We start from the raw sequence: 17,338 nt of genomic DNA, 5'->3' as shown, positions 1-17,338 counted from the left end.
TTTCTTCATTACCAATTTGGATGCTCTTTATTTCTTTTTCTAGCCAAATTACTTTGGCTAGGACCTCCAGCACAATGTTGAATAAGCGTGGTGATAAAGGGATCCTTGTCTGGTTCCCATTTTCAAGGAGAATGCTTTCAGACTCTCTCCGTTTAGGATGATGTTGGCTGTTGGCTTTGTATAAATGTCCTTTATTATGTTAAGGAGTTTTCCTCCTGTTACTATTTTGCTGAGAATTTTTATCATGAATGGATCTTGAACTTTGTCAAATGCCTTTTTCACATCAGTTGATAAGATCATGTGATTCTTGTCTTTTTGTTTAATTTATGTGGTGGATTACATTGATTGCTTTTCTAATGTTGAACCATCCTTGCATACCTGGTAGGAATCCCACTTGGTCATGTAGAATTATTATTATTATTGATATGTTGTTGAATTCTATTGGCTAGAATTTTGTTGAGGATTTTTGCATCTATGTTCATGAGGGATATAGGTCTGCAATTTTCTTTTTTTGTGATGTCTTTACCTGGTTTTGGTATCAGGGAGATGGTGGCTTCATAGAATGAGTTGGGTAGTATTCCGTCATTTTCTATACTTTGAAATACCTTTAGTAGTAGTGGTGTTAACTCTTCTCTGAAAGTTTGGTTGAATTCTCCAATGAAGGTGTCAGGGCCAGGAGTTTTTTTATTGGGAGTTTTTAAATTACCCTTTCAATCTTTTCTTTTGTTATAGGCTTATTTAGTTGTTCTATCTCTGTGTTAGTTTAAGTAGGTAGTGTGTTTCTAGAAATTTGTCCATTTCCCCTAGGTTTTCGACTTTGTTGGAGTATAATTTTTCATAATATTCTGTTATGATTCTTTTAATTTCAGTTGGGTCCGTTGTGATATCACCCATCTCATTTCTTATTTGGGTTATTTGCTTCCTCTCCTGGTTTTCTTTTGTCAGTTTGGCCAATGGTTTATCAATTTTGTTGATCTTTTCAAAGAATCAGCTCGTTAAGTCTTTCAGTTGTTTTTCTGTTCTCTGTTTTTTTAATTCTGCCCTAGTTTTTAGTATTTTCTTTCTTCTCGTGCCTAAGGGCTTCTTCTGCTGATCTCTATTTGTTCGAGTTGTAGGGTTAATGTTTTTATTTTGGCCCTTTCTCCTTTTTGGATGTGTACATTTACTGCTATGAATTGACCTCTGAGCACTTCTTTTGCTGTGTTCCGAAGGTCCTGGTAGGAAGTGTTTTCATTCTTATTTGATTCTGTAAATTTTTTTTATTCTGTCCTTAATTTCTTCTAGAACCTGGTAGTTCTTGAGCAAGGTGTTGTTCAGCTTCCATGTATTTGTTTGTTTTCCTTTCTTTTTCTCTTGCTGATTTCTATGGCTTTATGGTCAGAAAAGATGCTTAGTAGTATTTCAGTGTTTTAGATTCTGTTAAGGCTTGCTTTGTGGCCTAATCTGCAGTCTGTTCTGGGGAATGTTCCATGTACTTTGGAAAAGAAAATATACTTGTCTGGTAGAGTGTTCTGTATGTCTGTGAGACTAAGTTGTTTGATTTTAGCTTCTTTCTGGATGTTCTGTCTTTCACCGAAAGTGGTGTGTTGAAGTCTCCTGCTGTTATTGTGGAGCTGTATATCTCGTTTTTCGGTGCTGTTAGAGTTTATGTATTTTGGAGCCCTGTCGATGGGTGTATAAATATTTATTACGTTTCTATCCTCCTGGTATGTTGATCCCTTAATCATTATATAGTGTCCTTCTTTATCCTTTGTAGTGGATTTAACTTTAAAGTCTATTTTGTCAGAAATTAATATTGTCACCCCTGCTCTTTTTTGATTGTTGTTTGTTTGATATATTTTTTTTCCATCTTTTTAATTTTAGACTGTGTTTTTAAGTCTAAGGTATGTCTCTTACAGGCAGAGCCACTCTCTGTCTCTTTATTGGTGCATTTAGTCCATTTACATTCAGTGTAATTATTGATAGTATGAGTTTAGTGCTGTCATTTTGATGTCTTTGTTGTGTGTGTTGTTGACAGTTTTCTTTTTTTCAGTTAATTTTCTGTGCTGAGTAGTTTTTCTTTATATATTGTCTTTTCCTCTTTTTCCTTGTTGATTTTTATATTTGCTGAGTCTTTGTTTTTCTTGTTTTTTAATACAATGTGTAGGATTGTTTCCTTTGTGTTACCTTAATATTTACCTGTATTTTTCTAAGTTTAACCCAAACCTTTATTTCTTTGTATCAATGTGACTGCCTCTCCATATGAAAGATCTATGACTACATTATTAGTCGCTCTTTTTTGACTGAGTGTTGTCATCTTTTGCACAATGGTGTCTCTTTCCCTATTTTGCGTGTTTTAGCTTTGATTCATTTTTGTGATTTTCCTATCTGGGTTGATATTTGGTTGCTCTGTTCTATTTTCTTATCTTGGGTTGTTATATGATGCTATTGATTTTCTAACTGGAGGACTTCTTTTAGTATTTCTTGTAATTTTGGTTTGATTTTTGCAAATCCTTTAAACTTCTTTTCATCTGGAAATATGCTAATTTCACATTCATATTTGAGAGACAGTTTTACTGGATATATAATTCTTGGCTAGCAATTTTTCTTCTTCAAGGCTTTATATGTGTCATCCCATTGCCTTCTTGCCGCATGGTTTCTGCTGAGTAGCCCGAGCTTAGTCTTACTGACTCTTCTTTGTAGGTGACTGTTCATTTATTTCTAGCCCCTCTTAAAATTCTCTATTTTTGGTTTTGGCAAGTTTAATTTTAATGTGTCTTGGTGACTTTCTTTTGGGATCTACCTTATATGGGGTTCAGTGAGCATCTTGCATAGTTATCTTCACAATATCAGGGAAATTTTTCTGCCAACAAATGTTCAGCAATTTTCTCCATATTGTCAGTTATCCCCTCCTGTTTTGGTACTCCAGTCACTTGTAGGGTATTTCTCTTGATAGAGTCCCACATAATTCTTAGTGTTTCTAAATTTTTAAAAACCTTTTATCTGATTTTTCCTGAAATATCTTGGTGTCAAGTGCTTTATCTTCAGTCTCACTAATTCTGGCTTCTGTTGCCTCAGTTCTGCTCCTGTGACTTTCTGTTGAGTTACCTAATTCTGAAATTTTATTTTTAATCTTCTGAATTTCTTTTTGCTCTCTGGATTCTTGCATCCTGTTAGATTTGTCATTATGCTCTTCTCTGACCTTTTTAAGTTCCTCTAAGGCTATGTCTGTGTGTTCCTTGTCTTGTTCTGCATTTTACCTGATGTCCTTCCTGATCTCTTGAAGAGTTCTGTATATTAATCTTTTGTATTCTACTTCTGGTAGTTCCAGGAAATTCACTTCATCAGGAAGATTTCCTGATTCTTTGTTTTAGGAGCTTGCTGAGGCCATCATGGTCTGCCTCTTTATGTGATTTGATATTGACAGTTGTCTCCAACCCATCAATAAGTTATTTTATCTATTTTTTATGTTTGCTTACTGTGTCCTAGGTTTTTATTTTGTTTTGATATGCCCAAATAGGCTGCTTAAGTGATTATGGGTTCCTTTGAAGCTCTAATTTCCTCTTACCATGTGGTTAGAGCTGTTTCTAGGTATAAGAGCCCAGGAGTCTGTTTACTCCTGTTGTATGGATTTGACTCAGGTGTCCAGGTAGTCGGTTACTAGATGCTTGGTGCAGGTTCTCACCTACAGTCTTAGATGAACAGGGGTGATTGGCGTCAGCACAGGTATCTGGCTGCAGTAGGGGGTCATGCGCTGAGCAAGGCATGGGGTTAACAACTGCCCTGAGTGGGAGGAAAGTGTGTCCCTATTCCGTAGAGCACCTAGATGGGTGGGTTTTGCAGCTGGATTTGGGGCACCCAATGCTGTTGGCTGTAAGAACTGGGAGGCACCACTTATCCTTGGACCCCTGTTAAGGGTGGCTAAGTGCTATGGGTGAAGTTAGTAGTCCTCAGGCCCCTGATGTGGGTAGGCGAGGACCCTGTTTAAAAAGCTGGGCAGTGTCGAATGTCACGAACCTGCCTTGCCAGCATATAGCTGAAACGGTTGAAGTTAGACTTCAAGTATATACCCTGTTGTACTGTGCTAATAAGGGCCTACACTGTTGAAATGGGCCCACACAGGACTATGCAGGGGTGAGAGGCATTGAGAGTCCATGGAGCACTTATGCCTGTGCGTAGGCAAAGAAGCTGTTTGGCGCTGAGTTCCCAGTTTAGGGGTGCTGGCAGATTATTTTTTCCATTTGTTAATTTGTTCCTTCTCCAAGGCCACTAGGATGGCTCAGCATACATGACAGGTCTTTCTTCCAGCCCAGAGAAAGTGACTATCGCTGAAGCCACCTCGGAACCCGGTGCAGAGCGGGGAGGGGTCAGTTAAATTGGAGAGAGTTTTTTTCCAAAGGGGTATTTTTTGGTCCACACAGTAGATTACACACAAGTTTTTATGCTGAGAGCACTGCTTTTTGCTGATTCTGGAGGCATGAGTGAACTCTCCACCACTTGGTCTCTCCCAATGTGGAAAACACTTTCCGGATGCAACTGCTTGTCTCACTGCGTTTGTGTCAGCAGATCTGGCCTGTGGGGCGCCAGTTCCCACCAGGTAGGTCTGGCAACTCCTTGCTGCTTCTGAACCATCTCTCCCTCTCCCTGCTGCTCAGTCCGATTCCTCAACTTTGCCTTTGATGTTCAGGGCTACTAGATTGTGGTTTATGATTGATTCCCTTGTTTTTTTCAGTTCTTTGTTGTAAGAGGTACCACCAGAAGCATCTAACTGTTCCACCATTTTGGCCCCACCTCTTTTTCCAGTATTTATAGCTTTTTTTCCCCCTCATTATTGTCTTGGGAAGACCTGTAGAAAAATTGTTCATAAATTGTGGTAGTTAAGGACATGCTTTTATTTTTTCTGTACTTCAGTGGGAATAAATCTGTTTCTCCATTAAGTATGTTTGCCATTGGTTTCTAATACACTTTATTTTTATGCAGCTATCATGCACCTTCTATGTTTGTTTGCAAGTCACTCTCTCCCTGCATAAGATATTTTCACCAGCACTGCTATGCCAACTTTTTTTTTACATGTTACTTTAAAAAAAATTAATATAAAGCCCTGGTGAAAGTACCTTGCAGGGGAGGGAGCAGTTGACAAACAAATATAGAAGGTGTGTGTTATTTGTGTAAAGATACTGTTACACTCTTTATTATGCAAAGAAAGCTTTGTTCTCTTTTTTTATAATTCAAGGATGTGTTAAATTTTGTCAAATGCCTTTCTGGCATATATTGAAGTGATCATGCAATATTTCTTTTTTTCTTTGCTAACATAAATAGTAATATGTATAAAAAAATATGTATAGATTATATTAATAAGACATTTCTGTTCTTGTAATTAAACCTTCTTGCCCATGGTATGTTAGAAATTTTAATATTCTAGTAGATATGATTTGCTAATACATTATTCAGGTATGTTTTAATCCATAAAAATACTGAGGCTAAAATTGAGCTGTTATCTCTTTTATACTTTCTGGTTAGATTTTGCAACTGGACTGTGATAGCTTTGAAAAACAAGTTGAATTTTTTTTTTTTTCATGTTTTTCTAATTGTTGGAATGGTATAAATAACACAAAGTTTTAGTAGAATACTCCTATACAACCATCTGGTATTGGTGCCATCTCTGGGAATAGGCTTTTTTTTTTTTAAATCTTTGGCTGAAGGGTGAACCTTAGGAGTGACTTCAGCACTAAGTTAAAAGGGTGTGTGAGGGCCATACTCTTTCTCTGTCAGACCAGTAAGTCTGATCTCTTCTTGTGAGTTTGAATTTTGTTCTACATTTTTCTCCAGTTCTGTCTGTGACCCCCTCTTGTGATCCCTGTCAGAGCAGTTGGTATGATCCCTGTCAGAGTAGTTGCTGGTAGTAGCTGGGCACCATCTAGTTGCGCTGGACTCAACCTGGTTGAGGCCATAGTAGTTGTGGTCCATTAATCCTTTGGACTAATCTTTCCCTTCTGGCTTTGGTTTTCTTCATTCTCCCTTGCTCCAGATGGGGTGGGACCAGTGGAGTATGTTAGATGGCTGCTCACAAGCTTTTAAGGCTGTGGTGATACATTTTTGACAGCTCTTTCAATATATCTTCTAGTTTCTGGTTTAGTCAAGTTTTTAACCACTTCTAAAATTATTAATTTATACCTTCACTTAAGGGTATGCAATTTTCTTTTAAATTTGTCTGATTTCCGTGGGTAGTCTTTATTCTGTATTAGCATTGCTGTTAATTTGTGGAAAGTCTGTAATGAATTTTGAAAATCTCACTATCTTAAGAGTTACTTAAATTTTCTGGGCTGTTTGTCCTTTGTTTTTGTGAGTATTTAATATGTGTGGAATATTAAAGCACTTACTGCTGAAGATCAAAGTCCACAGCCTTCAGTATGGATTACACCTCAATGTAAAGAAAACAAAAGTCCTCACAACTGGACCAGTAAACACCATCATGATAAATGGAGAAAAGACTGAAGTTGTCAGGTATTTCATTTTACTTGTATCCACAATCAGCACCCCAGAAGCAGCAGTCAAGAAATCAAACGACGTATTACATTGGGGAAATCTGCTGCAAAAGACCTCCTTAAAGTGTTAAAAAGCAAGGATGTCACCTTGAAGCCTAAGGTGCATCTGACCCAATCCATAGTGTTTCCAATCGCCTCCTATGCATGCAAAAGCTGGATAATGAATAAGGAACACTGAAGAACTGACACCTTTGAATTGTGGTGTTGATGAAGACTATTGAATATACGTGGACTGCCAAAAGAACAAACAGATCTTTTTCGGAAGAAATACAACCAGAATGCTCCTTAGAAGCAAGGATATCAAGACTACATCTCACATACTTTGGACATGTTATCAGGAGAGATCTGTCCTTGGAGAAGGATATCATGCCTGGTAAAGTGAAAAAAAAAAAAAAGAGGTAGACCCTCAACGAGATGGATTGATATGGTGGCTACAACAATGGGCTTACGCATAACAACGATTCATATAATTCCATATATTTATATGGCCTTTAAAGTTTTCTTTCATGTTCTTTAATTTATAATACTGTAAAACGGTGATTGCATCGTCCCACTATTTAGGAATCTCTTGCTTCAGAAGAGTGCCAACTCTTTTCCTTTAGAATCTGTTGCCCTCAAGTCTTTAATAATTAGGAAATTACTCATCATCCTGTACTCACCTGAGATCTGTCAAAGATTTAAGGATTAAAAACAAAACAAAACAATTATTCTTAATTAAAAACAATGTCTACATAATCCAGTCTTATTTTTCAAATATTTATGTCCAGGAGAAACAAAGTAAAAGAGAAACGACACTCAAATGGAGATTTTGTATACCAATGTTCATTGCAACACTATTCACAATAGCCTAAAGGTGGAAACAACATAAATATGCTCATTGGCAGATGAATGGATAAACAAAATGTGGTGTATACACACAAGGGAATACTACTCAGCCAGTGGGAGAAACAAAGCCTTGATACATGCTACAATATGGATGGAGGTTGAAGACATTATGCTGAGTGACATAAGTCACTCACAAAAGGGACAAATATTGTATGACTTCACTTATATAAAAAGACAAGAAAAGGAAATGTATAGAGACCAAAGTTTATTAGTAGTTACCAGACGCAAGAGGAAGTGGGGAGAGAGGGTGTTAACAGTGATGGGAAAATCCCATTGATTAAGGGTGCGGTTGCACAGCTGATTACTGAAATTGCTGTCGATAAGTTGTATACCTGTAAAAAACTGAATTAGCGAAAGTTGTGTGATAGATGTGTTTGCAACAACAATTTAAAAAAGGAGGAGCTGCTGAGGCTGCTTATGTGCAACCAAACACTTCGTGGGATTTGGTTTCTTGGTTTGGAGATTTGGGTCATCGTTTGATGGGATATCCCAGTTAATTGGCCTAATAACGTGTTTAGTGCTTCTATTCTTTCTACCTCCTAGTTCATTGTATAGTGCCTGGGATCTTAAAAGTTTGCAAAAGGCCATCCGGTTTCCGACAATTGAATTCTATTCTCCTGGAACAACAGAGGAAGAAGGAGAGTCAGGAACAGGAGGAAGATATGGAATGTGTGGCTGATTTCCTCCATAAACAACTGCCACCTTTGCCAAGAGACCAGAAGAACTGGTTAGTGCCTGGCTACCATTACTGAACATTTTGATCAAAGATTCTATCAAAGAATTCTAATCAAAAGGGGGAAAATGCAGAACTGAATTTCAGATTCCCATGAACTCCAGACTTTCTGGAGCCATGGAGGGTGGATGAACCCCTGAAACTATTGCCCTGAGATAACCTTTAAACCTAAAGCCAAAAATATCCCCTGAGATCGTCTTAAAACCAAACAGTATTTTAGCTTAACTAGCTAAATGTCTGCGTTGTGCATTATGCTTTTTTAAGAACTATCTATATGAGATCAAAGTGACAACAGCAACTTGAAAGATTAGATAGGAACCTTAGGGGACAGTGAGTTTATGTTAATGGAGGAGGAACAACCCCGAAAAGTAGGGTGAGAATGGTTGCACAACTCTAAGAATGTAATCGGTCACTGAGTTTATACATGTACATGTGGTTGAATTGGTGTAGGTTTTGATGTGCATCTTCTCAACAAAAACAAAAACAATGGTGAGAAAAGGAAAATTTAGTGAGTAGTAAAGGCCTGTGCAGATTTACTGGAATGGGAATACTTCCTCCAGTGATGGAGCAGTAATGGTGGTGATTTTTAGGGGCATTGATGGAGGGGTGTTGATCTCTACTAAGACTTTGTTTCTAGGGGAAGCAAAGAGAGTCAATAATAATGAAAAAGGAAGCAAAAGCTCTCCTACACATCAAATTGCCACTTTAAAGAAAATCCACCTGTAGGAGCCATCATTCTGTGGCTCACTTGATACAACAGTGAAGTCATATCATCTTTAGAACATGGTGTTATCATTTAGGAAGTCAGAGAAAAATTTGGTAGATTTTAAAATGGCAATAGATCGGTTATAATTTTTGAGCTTTCCAAAACATTCACTTACCAGAAATTACTCTTCGCGTAAGTGTGCTGGAGTGATGAGACTCATTAAAGTGTGCCAAAGGGAAAAGCTAAGCTTCCTTCTGGAGGAATAAATCAGTGCTACTCATCTTTATGATCTTTTATGAGCTAGACACTTAATTCAGTGGACCCGACAGATACTGATAATACAGAGTTGCATCCAGGGGGTGCAAGTCAGTGAGAGCCTGTGAGCCTGATGAGTTACAAGGCCTAGTGTTCAATTTCCTGAAAATTCTTCTGACCAACAGGTAAACCCATCAGTTGTGATTGGTGATTATGGCGTATGGAAACACAATTTTCATTTGGGCATTACCTTTTGAAAGACAATCTGTATAGTAAAGAATAAAATCACCACGGTTAAAACAGGAAAATGAAATACAAAGTTACTTTTAGTTGTCCAAAATAAAAATAGCTAGCAATATTTGTAAAGCAAAGCTGTTAAAAATGATGACTTAATATTTGTAAATCTTAAGGTACGTTTTTAGAATCCAGACATATGAAAGATTTCAAAGCTAAGGATGAAAAATATATATGCTGGTGTTCTTATTATTGCTTATCAAGTATAATAACTGCTATATTTTAAAATATGTTCATTAGTTCTACCTATTCTTCCTGTATGCAAGTTACCCAGATGTTGACAATTTCTGCTGTTCATTCCATTGCGTAGATGCAAATTTCTCTGTTATCATTTCGTCCTGCCTGCAAGATTGCTGTAACATTTCCTGTAGTGCAGGTCTGCTGGTGATGAATTCTTTCAGCTTTTGTATGTTTAAAATCTTTAATGTCTTTTCATTTCTAAAAGATATTTTCTTTAGGCATAGAACTGAAGGATGCTGGTACTTTTCTTTGAATATTTTAAAGATGTTGCTCCGTTGTCTTGTGGCTCCCATTGTTTCTGATGAGAAGTGTGTTGTCCTTTTAATCTTGGTTCTTTTGTATGATATGTGCCTTATTTTCCTTTGGCTGCTTTTAAGATTTTTCTCCTTCTCACTGGTTTGAAGCAATTTGGTGTTATTTCCTTATGCTTCTTGTGCTTCAGGTTCATTGAGCTTCTTGGACCCATGGGTTTACATTTTTCATTAAATTTAGAATATGTTCTGTCACATTTATTCAAATATTTTTTCAGCCCCTCTTTCTTTGGGGAAACCAATTACATGTATATTTGGCCATTTGAAGTTTTCCCACAACTCACTGATGCTCTGTTCATAATTTTCCAATATATTTTCTCTTTGTGTTTCAACTTGGATAGTTCCTATTGCCTAGTCTACAAGTTCTTTCTTTTACAGTGTTTAATCTATTTTAATCTTATTCAGTGTATTTTTGTTTGTTTATTTCAGACACTGTATTTTTTGCCTCTAGAAATTAGATTTGAATCTTTTTCAATATCATCCATATCTCATGTTTATTCTTTCCTCTAGCTTCTTGAACACTTGAAGTACATTTCATAATTGGCTTTAATTTTCTTGTCTGCTAGCTCTATCTGTGTAATTTCAGGGTTTGTTTTTATTGATTGATTTTTCCCTTAGTTATGAGTTATGTTTTCCTGCCTTCTTTCAACTGGTAATTTTTGACTGACTACCAGTCATTGTGAATTTTACCTTCTTTGATTCTGGGTATTTTTCTGTTTCTATAGATGATATTCTTGAGCTGTTAACAATTGTTAACTATTTGACAGCTCAAGGATATCATCTATAGAAATAGGTGTTCTATTTCTATAGAAACAGAAGCAATTGTTTACAACTTACCTGTTGTTAAGCTGTTGACAGTTAAGTTACTTGGGAACATTTTGATCCTTCAGAGGCTTGCTTTTTAAGGTTTATGAGGTGAGACTATAACAGCATTTAATCTTGGGCTAATTTTTTCCCATTATTGAGACAGTACCCTTCTAATAACTCCTCAATGCCCTGTGAATTAGGAGGCTTTCCCCCTGCAGCTGGTGGTAACAGGAACTATTCCTGTCCTGTTTGAGCTCCTAATATTTCTCTCTCTAATCCTGGGTTTCTCAGCCTTGGAGCTATTGATATTTGGACTGGATAATTCTTTTGGGGGGTGGGGGAATTGTCCTGTGTGTTATCAGATGTGTAGCAGAATCCCTGGCCTTTACACACTAGATGCCAGTAGATCCCCTCAGTTGTGACAACCAAAAATGTCTCCATCACTTGGGGAGCAAAGTTGCCCTGAGTTAAGAGCCATTGATCTAATCCTTTCTGGTAGTTTTTTCATACACATGCCTCCATCAGTTCTTGGCTGAGGACTCAAGGTAGACCTTCTGCAGAGCTCTGTGTTGGTGCAGTTCTCTCCTCTTCCGTACTCTTCCATGAGAACTTTTGCAGCTTGACCTTCCTGCACTCCAGCCATATCTTTTCACCTCAGGGAGACCACTGGGCTCTCTCTAGATTCCCTCTGCCCCTGTCATGCTCTGGAAACTTTTTAGGTAGTAAGCCAGGGCAGTCAGAGGGTTTAACCTGTCTGTCTGTCTCCTGTCAGTGATCACTGACCGTTGTTGCCTGTTGTCTATTGTCTTAAAAAAAACATTATGCTTTATATAGTTTCTCTTAAAACATTTGTTCCAGGGTTGCCCCTGTTAACTCCACCTTGGCTTCATCCTCATTCTTCATGTACATTGATCACATTCTTCAACTAGTGTAATCATTCCATCTTCGTCTACATTATTCTACCATCATAAACGTAAATTTCCCTCCTCCCTCTCACCCCTGGAAACCACCAATACTTTCTGGTTTCTGTGTATTTGTGTATTTCATATAAGTGAGATCATACAGTATTTGTCCTTTTGCAATTCTTTCTTTCAGCATAATATTTATATTTTCAAGGTTCATGTTGTGACATGCATCACAACCTCGTTCCTCTCTGCAACTGCATAATACTTCATTGTACGTGTATACCACGTATGTTTGTTCATTCATCTGTTGGTGGGCATTTCGGTGGTTTCTGATTTTGGCTGTTGTGAAAAGCGCTGCTGTGAACATTAGTGTACGGGCAGTTCCCAGGTTATGAACAAGATCCATTCCTAACTCTGTCTTTAAGTCAGATTTGAAGGTCAGTTGGAGCAGGTGCCTGTGGTTCTTATTTAGCCTTACTTTAGTGCAAGAAAAGGCTCGAATCCTTTTCAGTGATTTAAAAGCTTCACGTGTAGCAAGTGAAGGTGATTGTGATGAAGTATTTGTTATGAGTAGGGGGTGGGGGTTGTTTCCGTCATTTTGAAGTGAGGGCAAATTTACATAACGTTAAATGGCAGGTATGAATTGTCCGTAAGTTGGACATTCATGACTTGGCGACTGCCTGTATAGGTTTCTGTGTTACTGCTTTCATTTCTTTTGGGTATATACCTAGGATTGGGATTGCTAGGTCATATGATAGCTCTGTGTTCAACTTTCTGAGGAACCACCAAACTATTTTCTACAATGGCTGTACCAATTTATATTACTCCCAGCAATGAATAAGGGTTCCCGTTTCTCTACAGTCTCACCATCACCTAATGTTTTCTGGTTTTTTTTTTGATCATTGCCATTCTAATGGGGGTGAGATTATATCTCATTGTGGTTTTACTTTGCATCTCCCTAATGGCTAATGATGTTGAGCATCTTTTCATGTGCTTATTGGCCATTTGAACCCTCTAGGGTTCAGTTAACTTTGTATTTCTTGTTATTGGGGATGTTTTCATGGGCATATTCAGTTTTCTGAATATTAATCATGCTGTACAGTTATGATTTGTGTACTTTTCTATATATATTTATATGTTTACATTAAACACATATGTATATAGATTATATTAAACATATAAACATGTAGAGACATGTATGATTATAAATTGTGAACATGTATGAAGGCCGAGAGCAAGGTGTTAAGAAAACAGGTAACCAGAGGATCTGTTTTTACATTGAATGGCTGGGCCAAGGCCTCTGTAAGAAAGTTGTTTAAACTGAGTGAGGAGGAAGGTAGGTTAGATATATAAGGTCGGAGAGCTGTGAAGGTTTTCAGGCCCTCCTAGAGTTTGATCTTCATCCCAAGATCAATGGGCAGCTTTTGAAAGGCTACTAGCAGGCCAGTTATATGATTTAAGTTTTAAAACAATCACTCTGGCACTACACTATGAATAATGGATTTGAAAATGGGCCAAGGGTGAATACATTTGGACCATGTGAGAGTCTTGCAGTGAGATGCCCCAGGCAAAAAGTAATGTCATCAGTGATCCAGACCAGACTTTTATGTAAAGAGCCATTCGGTGTCTGTTGGTCACTCCTCAGTCATATTGGCCGTTTCTGTGTTTTTTATTTGTTTTGCTAAGAGTAAGAAAGAAAAAAAAAGTATATATACATAAAAAATTCTCAGACTGCTACTAGTTCATTGGCAATGTATCTAATCCTCATTTTCCCCCTCCATCAAAAGTAAGAGCCTTTACCCTCGCCCCCAACTACTAGTTACCCTTACAAGCATAAAGCAGAGACTATACATGTTAGAGCAAATGTTATGCTGATTCTTGTCATACATTAATGGTATGGGGGCCAGAGTGACAGCTAAATATTGCTGTCTTCTAGCTGTTCTGCAGGTACTGCTTCCTACTCTGTTTGTAAGGCGATCCTTTTCAGGTAGTTGCCTTAAACCTCAAAACTAAACTCACTGCCGCCAAGTTGATTCCAACTCATAGCAACCCTATAGGACAGAGGAGAACTGCCCCGTAGAGTTCCCAGGGAGCGCCTGGTGGATTCGAACTGCTGACCTTTTGGCAGCTGTAGCTTTTAAGCACCACATCACCAGGGTTTGTTGCCTTTTTATCATTTTCATGTCAAAATTATAACCCCATTTTCATTATCCTTACAGTTTGATGTATTGCGAGTTTTCTGTTTGGTTTATATATATATAATATATATAATATATATATTTTTTACCAGCTTTTGAATTTTACAGGCTTTGCTTTCTGTACATGACACTGTGGCTCAGAAGAATTATGACCCTGTACTGCCTCCTATGCCTGATGTTATTGATGATGAAGAAGACTCAGTAAAAATAATCCGTCTGGTCAAAAATAGAGAACCACTGGTAAGTTGCCCATTTGCTCTACATTTTGTGCTCAGATATGAGCAGATGTCATAATTAAACCAAATTCAATTGGCATGTCCCATGTATTCCTCTCTTTAACATGCATTTCTTGTGCCTTCAAGCCTTTAAGATAACTGGAACATTTATTAAAGGAAAATGAAGCCAAATAAAATGTCAGGTGTTCTAGTGGCTTCATTGACACAAATTTTGAAAAGGTGACCTATTGGCATTTATAAAAGAAAAGGTAACATCCACTAGGATTGACTGATTGGAGATCAAATGGTGTAACTAAAAATAGTAATAATTGCTTATGGCTTGTCTAGAAAGCTGGTTTGTTTTAAAGAAATGAGAAGAAATTAATCAGGTATCTGATATTTCAAAATGTAAAAGTTACTTATTTTAGCACCAGAATTCACACAGTGTTGAATTACATCAAGGGGTCTGTGGTAGGCAAAATAATGCCTCCCTTCTGGCCCCCAAGATGTTTGTGTCTATATCGGAAGTAGATGATCAGGCCTTTCTTCCTAGTCCATTGTAGCCTGGAAGTGCTACTGAAACCGGTTCAGCATCATGGCAGCATGCAGTCCTCTACTGACAGACGAGTGGTGGCTCTGCATGAGGCACACTGGCCGGGGAGGGAATTGAACCCTGGGCTCCTGTATGGAAGGCGAGAATTCTACCGCTGAACCCCCACTGCTACTCATGTGCATCTTTTCAGCAGTGTGATGCAGTACGGAAGGGCTTCTTCAAGTCAATGCCTGCCTGTTGGAAAGAAAGTTACGAAAAGGCATTCAAAGTAACCGTTTGTGCTTTCTTTTGTTCTACAACGCAGCATTCAGTTAATTTGCCTGTGAACATCCATAAATGAATGATTTCTGGAGTCTTTTTTGAAATTGTTTGCTAATGTTATGCCAAAACACAGGTTCTGTTTGTCCTAAGTATTGGCTTAATCCTAGTTCATAAAAACCCTGGAATAACAGATCTTTCTTCGATTCGTTTACCTGCTAAGCATGAAATATAACTAATTTTCCGTTGCATTCTCTTTCTGTGTTTTATTCTTACCATTATTGCTGAGTCCCACTATTATGATAGCTTAGTGTAGTAGAAGAATCACAGAAGCACTGGGTTTTAACTTTCTAATTTACTGTATAATCTCTGTCTGTCACTTAATCTTCACTACCTATTCCACCTTCTTCATGGAGTATTATAAGAATAAAAAGGGTAAAAACAGAGTTCAGATATACAGCACTATACTTGTATATTTTAATGGAAAGAGGTATTTTTACTTTCAACAATGATGAGAAGATTAAAGATTTCAAAAGATCTTTGAGTTGTGCTGGATACCTAAAATGATAGGTATAGTAGAAAATTCTGTACCAAGTAATAAGTATTTGGAAGACAAATAGTATAATGCCTACTTCTTGTGACTCATTCTTTAGTTTTTGTGCTTTCCACTTTTTCTAGATACGTATCTTTTTTCTGCTTCTCCCCTCCGGCCACCCAACGCACACATTTACTTTCAAATGCTTTCATTTTTCTCTTAATAGGGAGCTACCATTAAGAAGGATGAGCAGACTGGGGCCATCATTGTGGCTAGAATCATGAGAGGAGGAGCTGCAGATAGAAGTGGTAAGATTTTAAACGTTAAATGAATATGGAGAAGCCATGTTACATTTTGTGTGCAGTACTTTTAATACATTATCAGGAGGATAACAATCATGTGATATAGCAAAACAAGCAATAAGATATTCTCTATGTTGACATGTGGGGACCTATTTAAATAAATGATAGATAAATCTGACTTTAGTTTATAGTCTCAGGTTACACAGACTTCCCAAATTAATTTTTTTTTTTGTTAAAATACAACAAAACATACTCTCATTCAGCAGTTTTTCCATGTGCAGCTCATTGACAATGGTTACATACTTCACATTGTGCCACCATTCTCCCTATCTCTGCCTGTATTGTTTCACCACTATTGACTTAGACTTTCTGCCCCATAAAGTTCTTATCTGTGATTTAGAGTTAAGATTGTCCACTTAATATCATATAGGTAATTTTTAAAAAAGTATAGAGCTCAAGGCTAACATTATTAAATGAGCTAAATTATTGTTTAAAGATTACTTCATGGGATAGTTTCAGTTCAAGGCTTAAAAGTTGTTTCCAGGCAATTTCCCCATCTCAGTGTTATAAGTCTGGTTTCTGGTAAGAATTTGAAGTTCTGTTCCACCATTTTCCTTTTTTTGATCAATATCTTTCCATTGGGTCCTTGATCAAAATGTTCAGTAATTGTAGACATGCCCCATCCCTTTCTTCTTGTATCAGTAAGTTCATGATGGAGGCAATTACACCTGCAGTCCATTTCCTTCCCTGTTTCCTGGGTCTCCTTCCTCTGTTGCTCCTGGTGAACAGAGACCAGTTGTATCTTGGGTGGCTGCTTGCTAGCTTTTAAGACCTCAGGCAATACTCACTGAAGTAGGAGGGAGAACAGAGACTCTAAAAACAGTATTAGGCCAATTGACTGGAGAGGCCCATGATACCATGACCCTAACTAAACCTTTGAACCAAGAAAGCTGCTCACAAAACCATGACCCTGAACTTTTGAACCAAGAATGCTATTCCCATGAGGTGTTTATGCTTGTGTAATACCAACACCTGCAGTCTTTTTTTTTTGGCTGCTGTTTTTGTTGTAAAATTATATATAACATTCTATTTGCCGTTCCGTCCTTTTTCCCCCCCGGTATGTAGCTTAGTGGTATCAGTTACGATAAGACTTTTTTTTTTTTTTTTTTTAGTGTTTCTGATTTGGAAAGTACTACTAAAAGCATGTAACACTTTATAAAAATAAAAAAAGTTTTTTTTAAGAAATCAGTGATGTGCATTTCTAGGCAAAGAGGGAGGTGCTGTTGTCATTTCTTTGCCAGCATTGTTATGGTGTAGTCTTTGATTCATTGCTGTATTATAAAGGGACAGTGTGAATCTGAAGCCTGAGAAGTTTGAAGGTCTTCTCTCCAGTCCTTAATTGCATTAAGGGAGCCCAACAATGTTTTAATTATGTAAATAACTGGAAAATACAGTTCCTTTTGCTTTTAGCACTGCTAACTTAATGTATTTGCTGTTTCTCAGGTCTTATTCACGTTGGTGATGAACTTAGGGAAGTGAATGGAATCCCAGTAGAGGACAAAAGGCCTGAGGAAGTAATACAGATTTTGGTAAGTTGCAGATTTATTTCAAAATTGC

At 37.5% G+C, this 17,338-nt stretch overlaps 1 protein-coding gene across 5 annotated transcripts in view; it reads left to right on the top strand.

The window, feature by feature from the left end:
- The window catches only part of MPP7 (MAGUK p55 scaffold protein 7), a 296,574-nt gene that overhangs the window by 200,883 nt on the left and 78,353 nt on the right, over positions 1–17,338 (top strand). For all 5 annotated transcript variants that reach the window (XM_064284961.1, XM_064284962.1, XM_064284959.1 and 2 more), the window contains 3 exons: positions 13,967–14,098; positions 15,646–15,727; positions 17,225–17,310. In XM_064284961.1, coding sequence (XP_064141031.1) covers positions 13,967–14,098; positions 15,646–15,727; positions 17,225–17,310 — 300 coding nt within the window. The remainder of the gene's footprint in view (positions 1–13,966; positions 14,099–15,645; positions 15,728–17,224; positions 17,311–17,338) is intronic.

This window comes from Loxodonta africana, chromosome 4 (genome assembly GCF_030014295.1).
Source record: "Loxodonta africana isolate mLoxAfr1 chromosome 4, mLoxAfr1.hap2, whole genome shotgun sequence".
NCBI classification, from domain to species: domain Eukaryota; kingdom Metazoa; phylum Chordata; class Mammalia; order Proboscidea; family Elephantidae; genus Loxodonta; species Loxodonta africana.
This window is presented reverse-complemented; position numbering and strand designations above follow the sequence as displayed.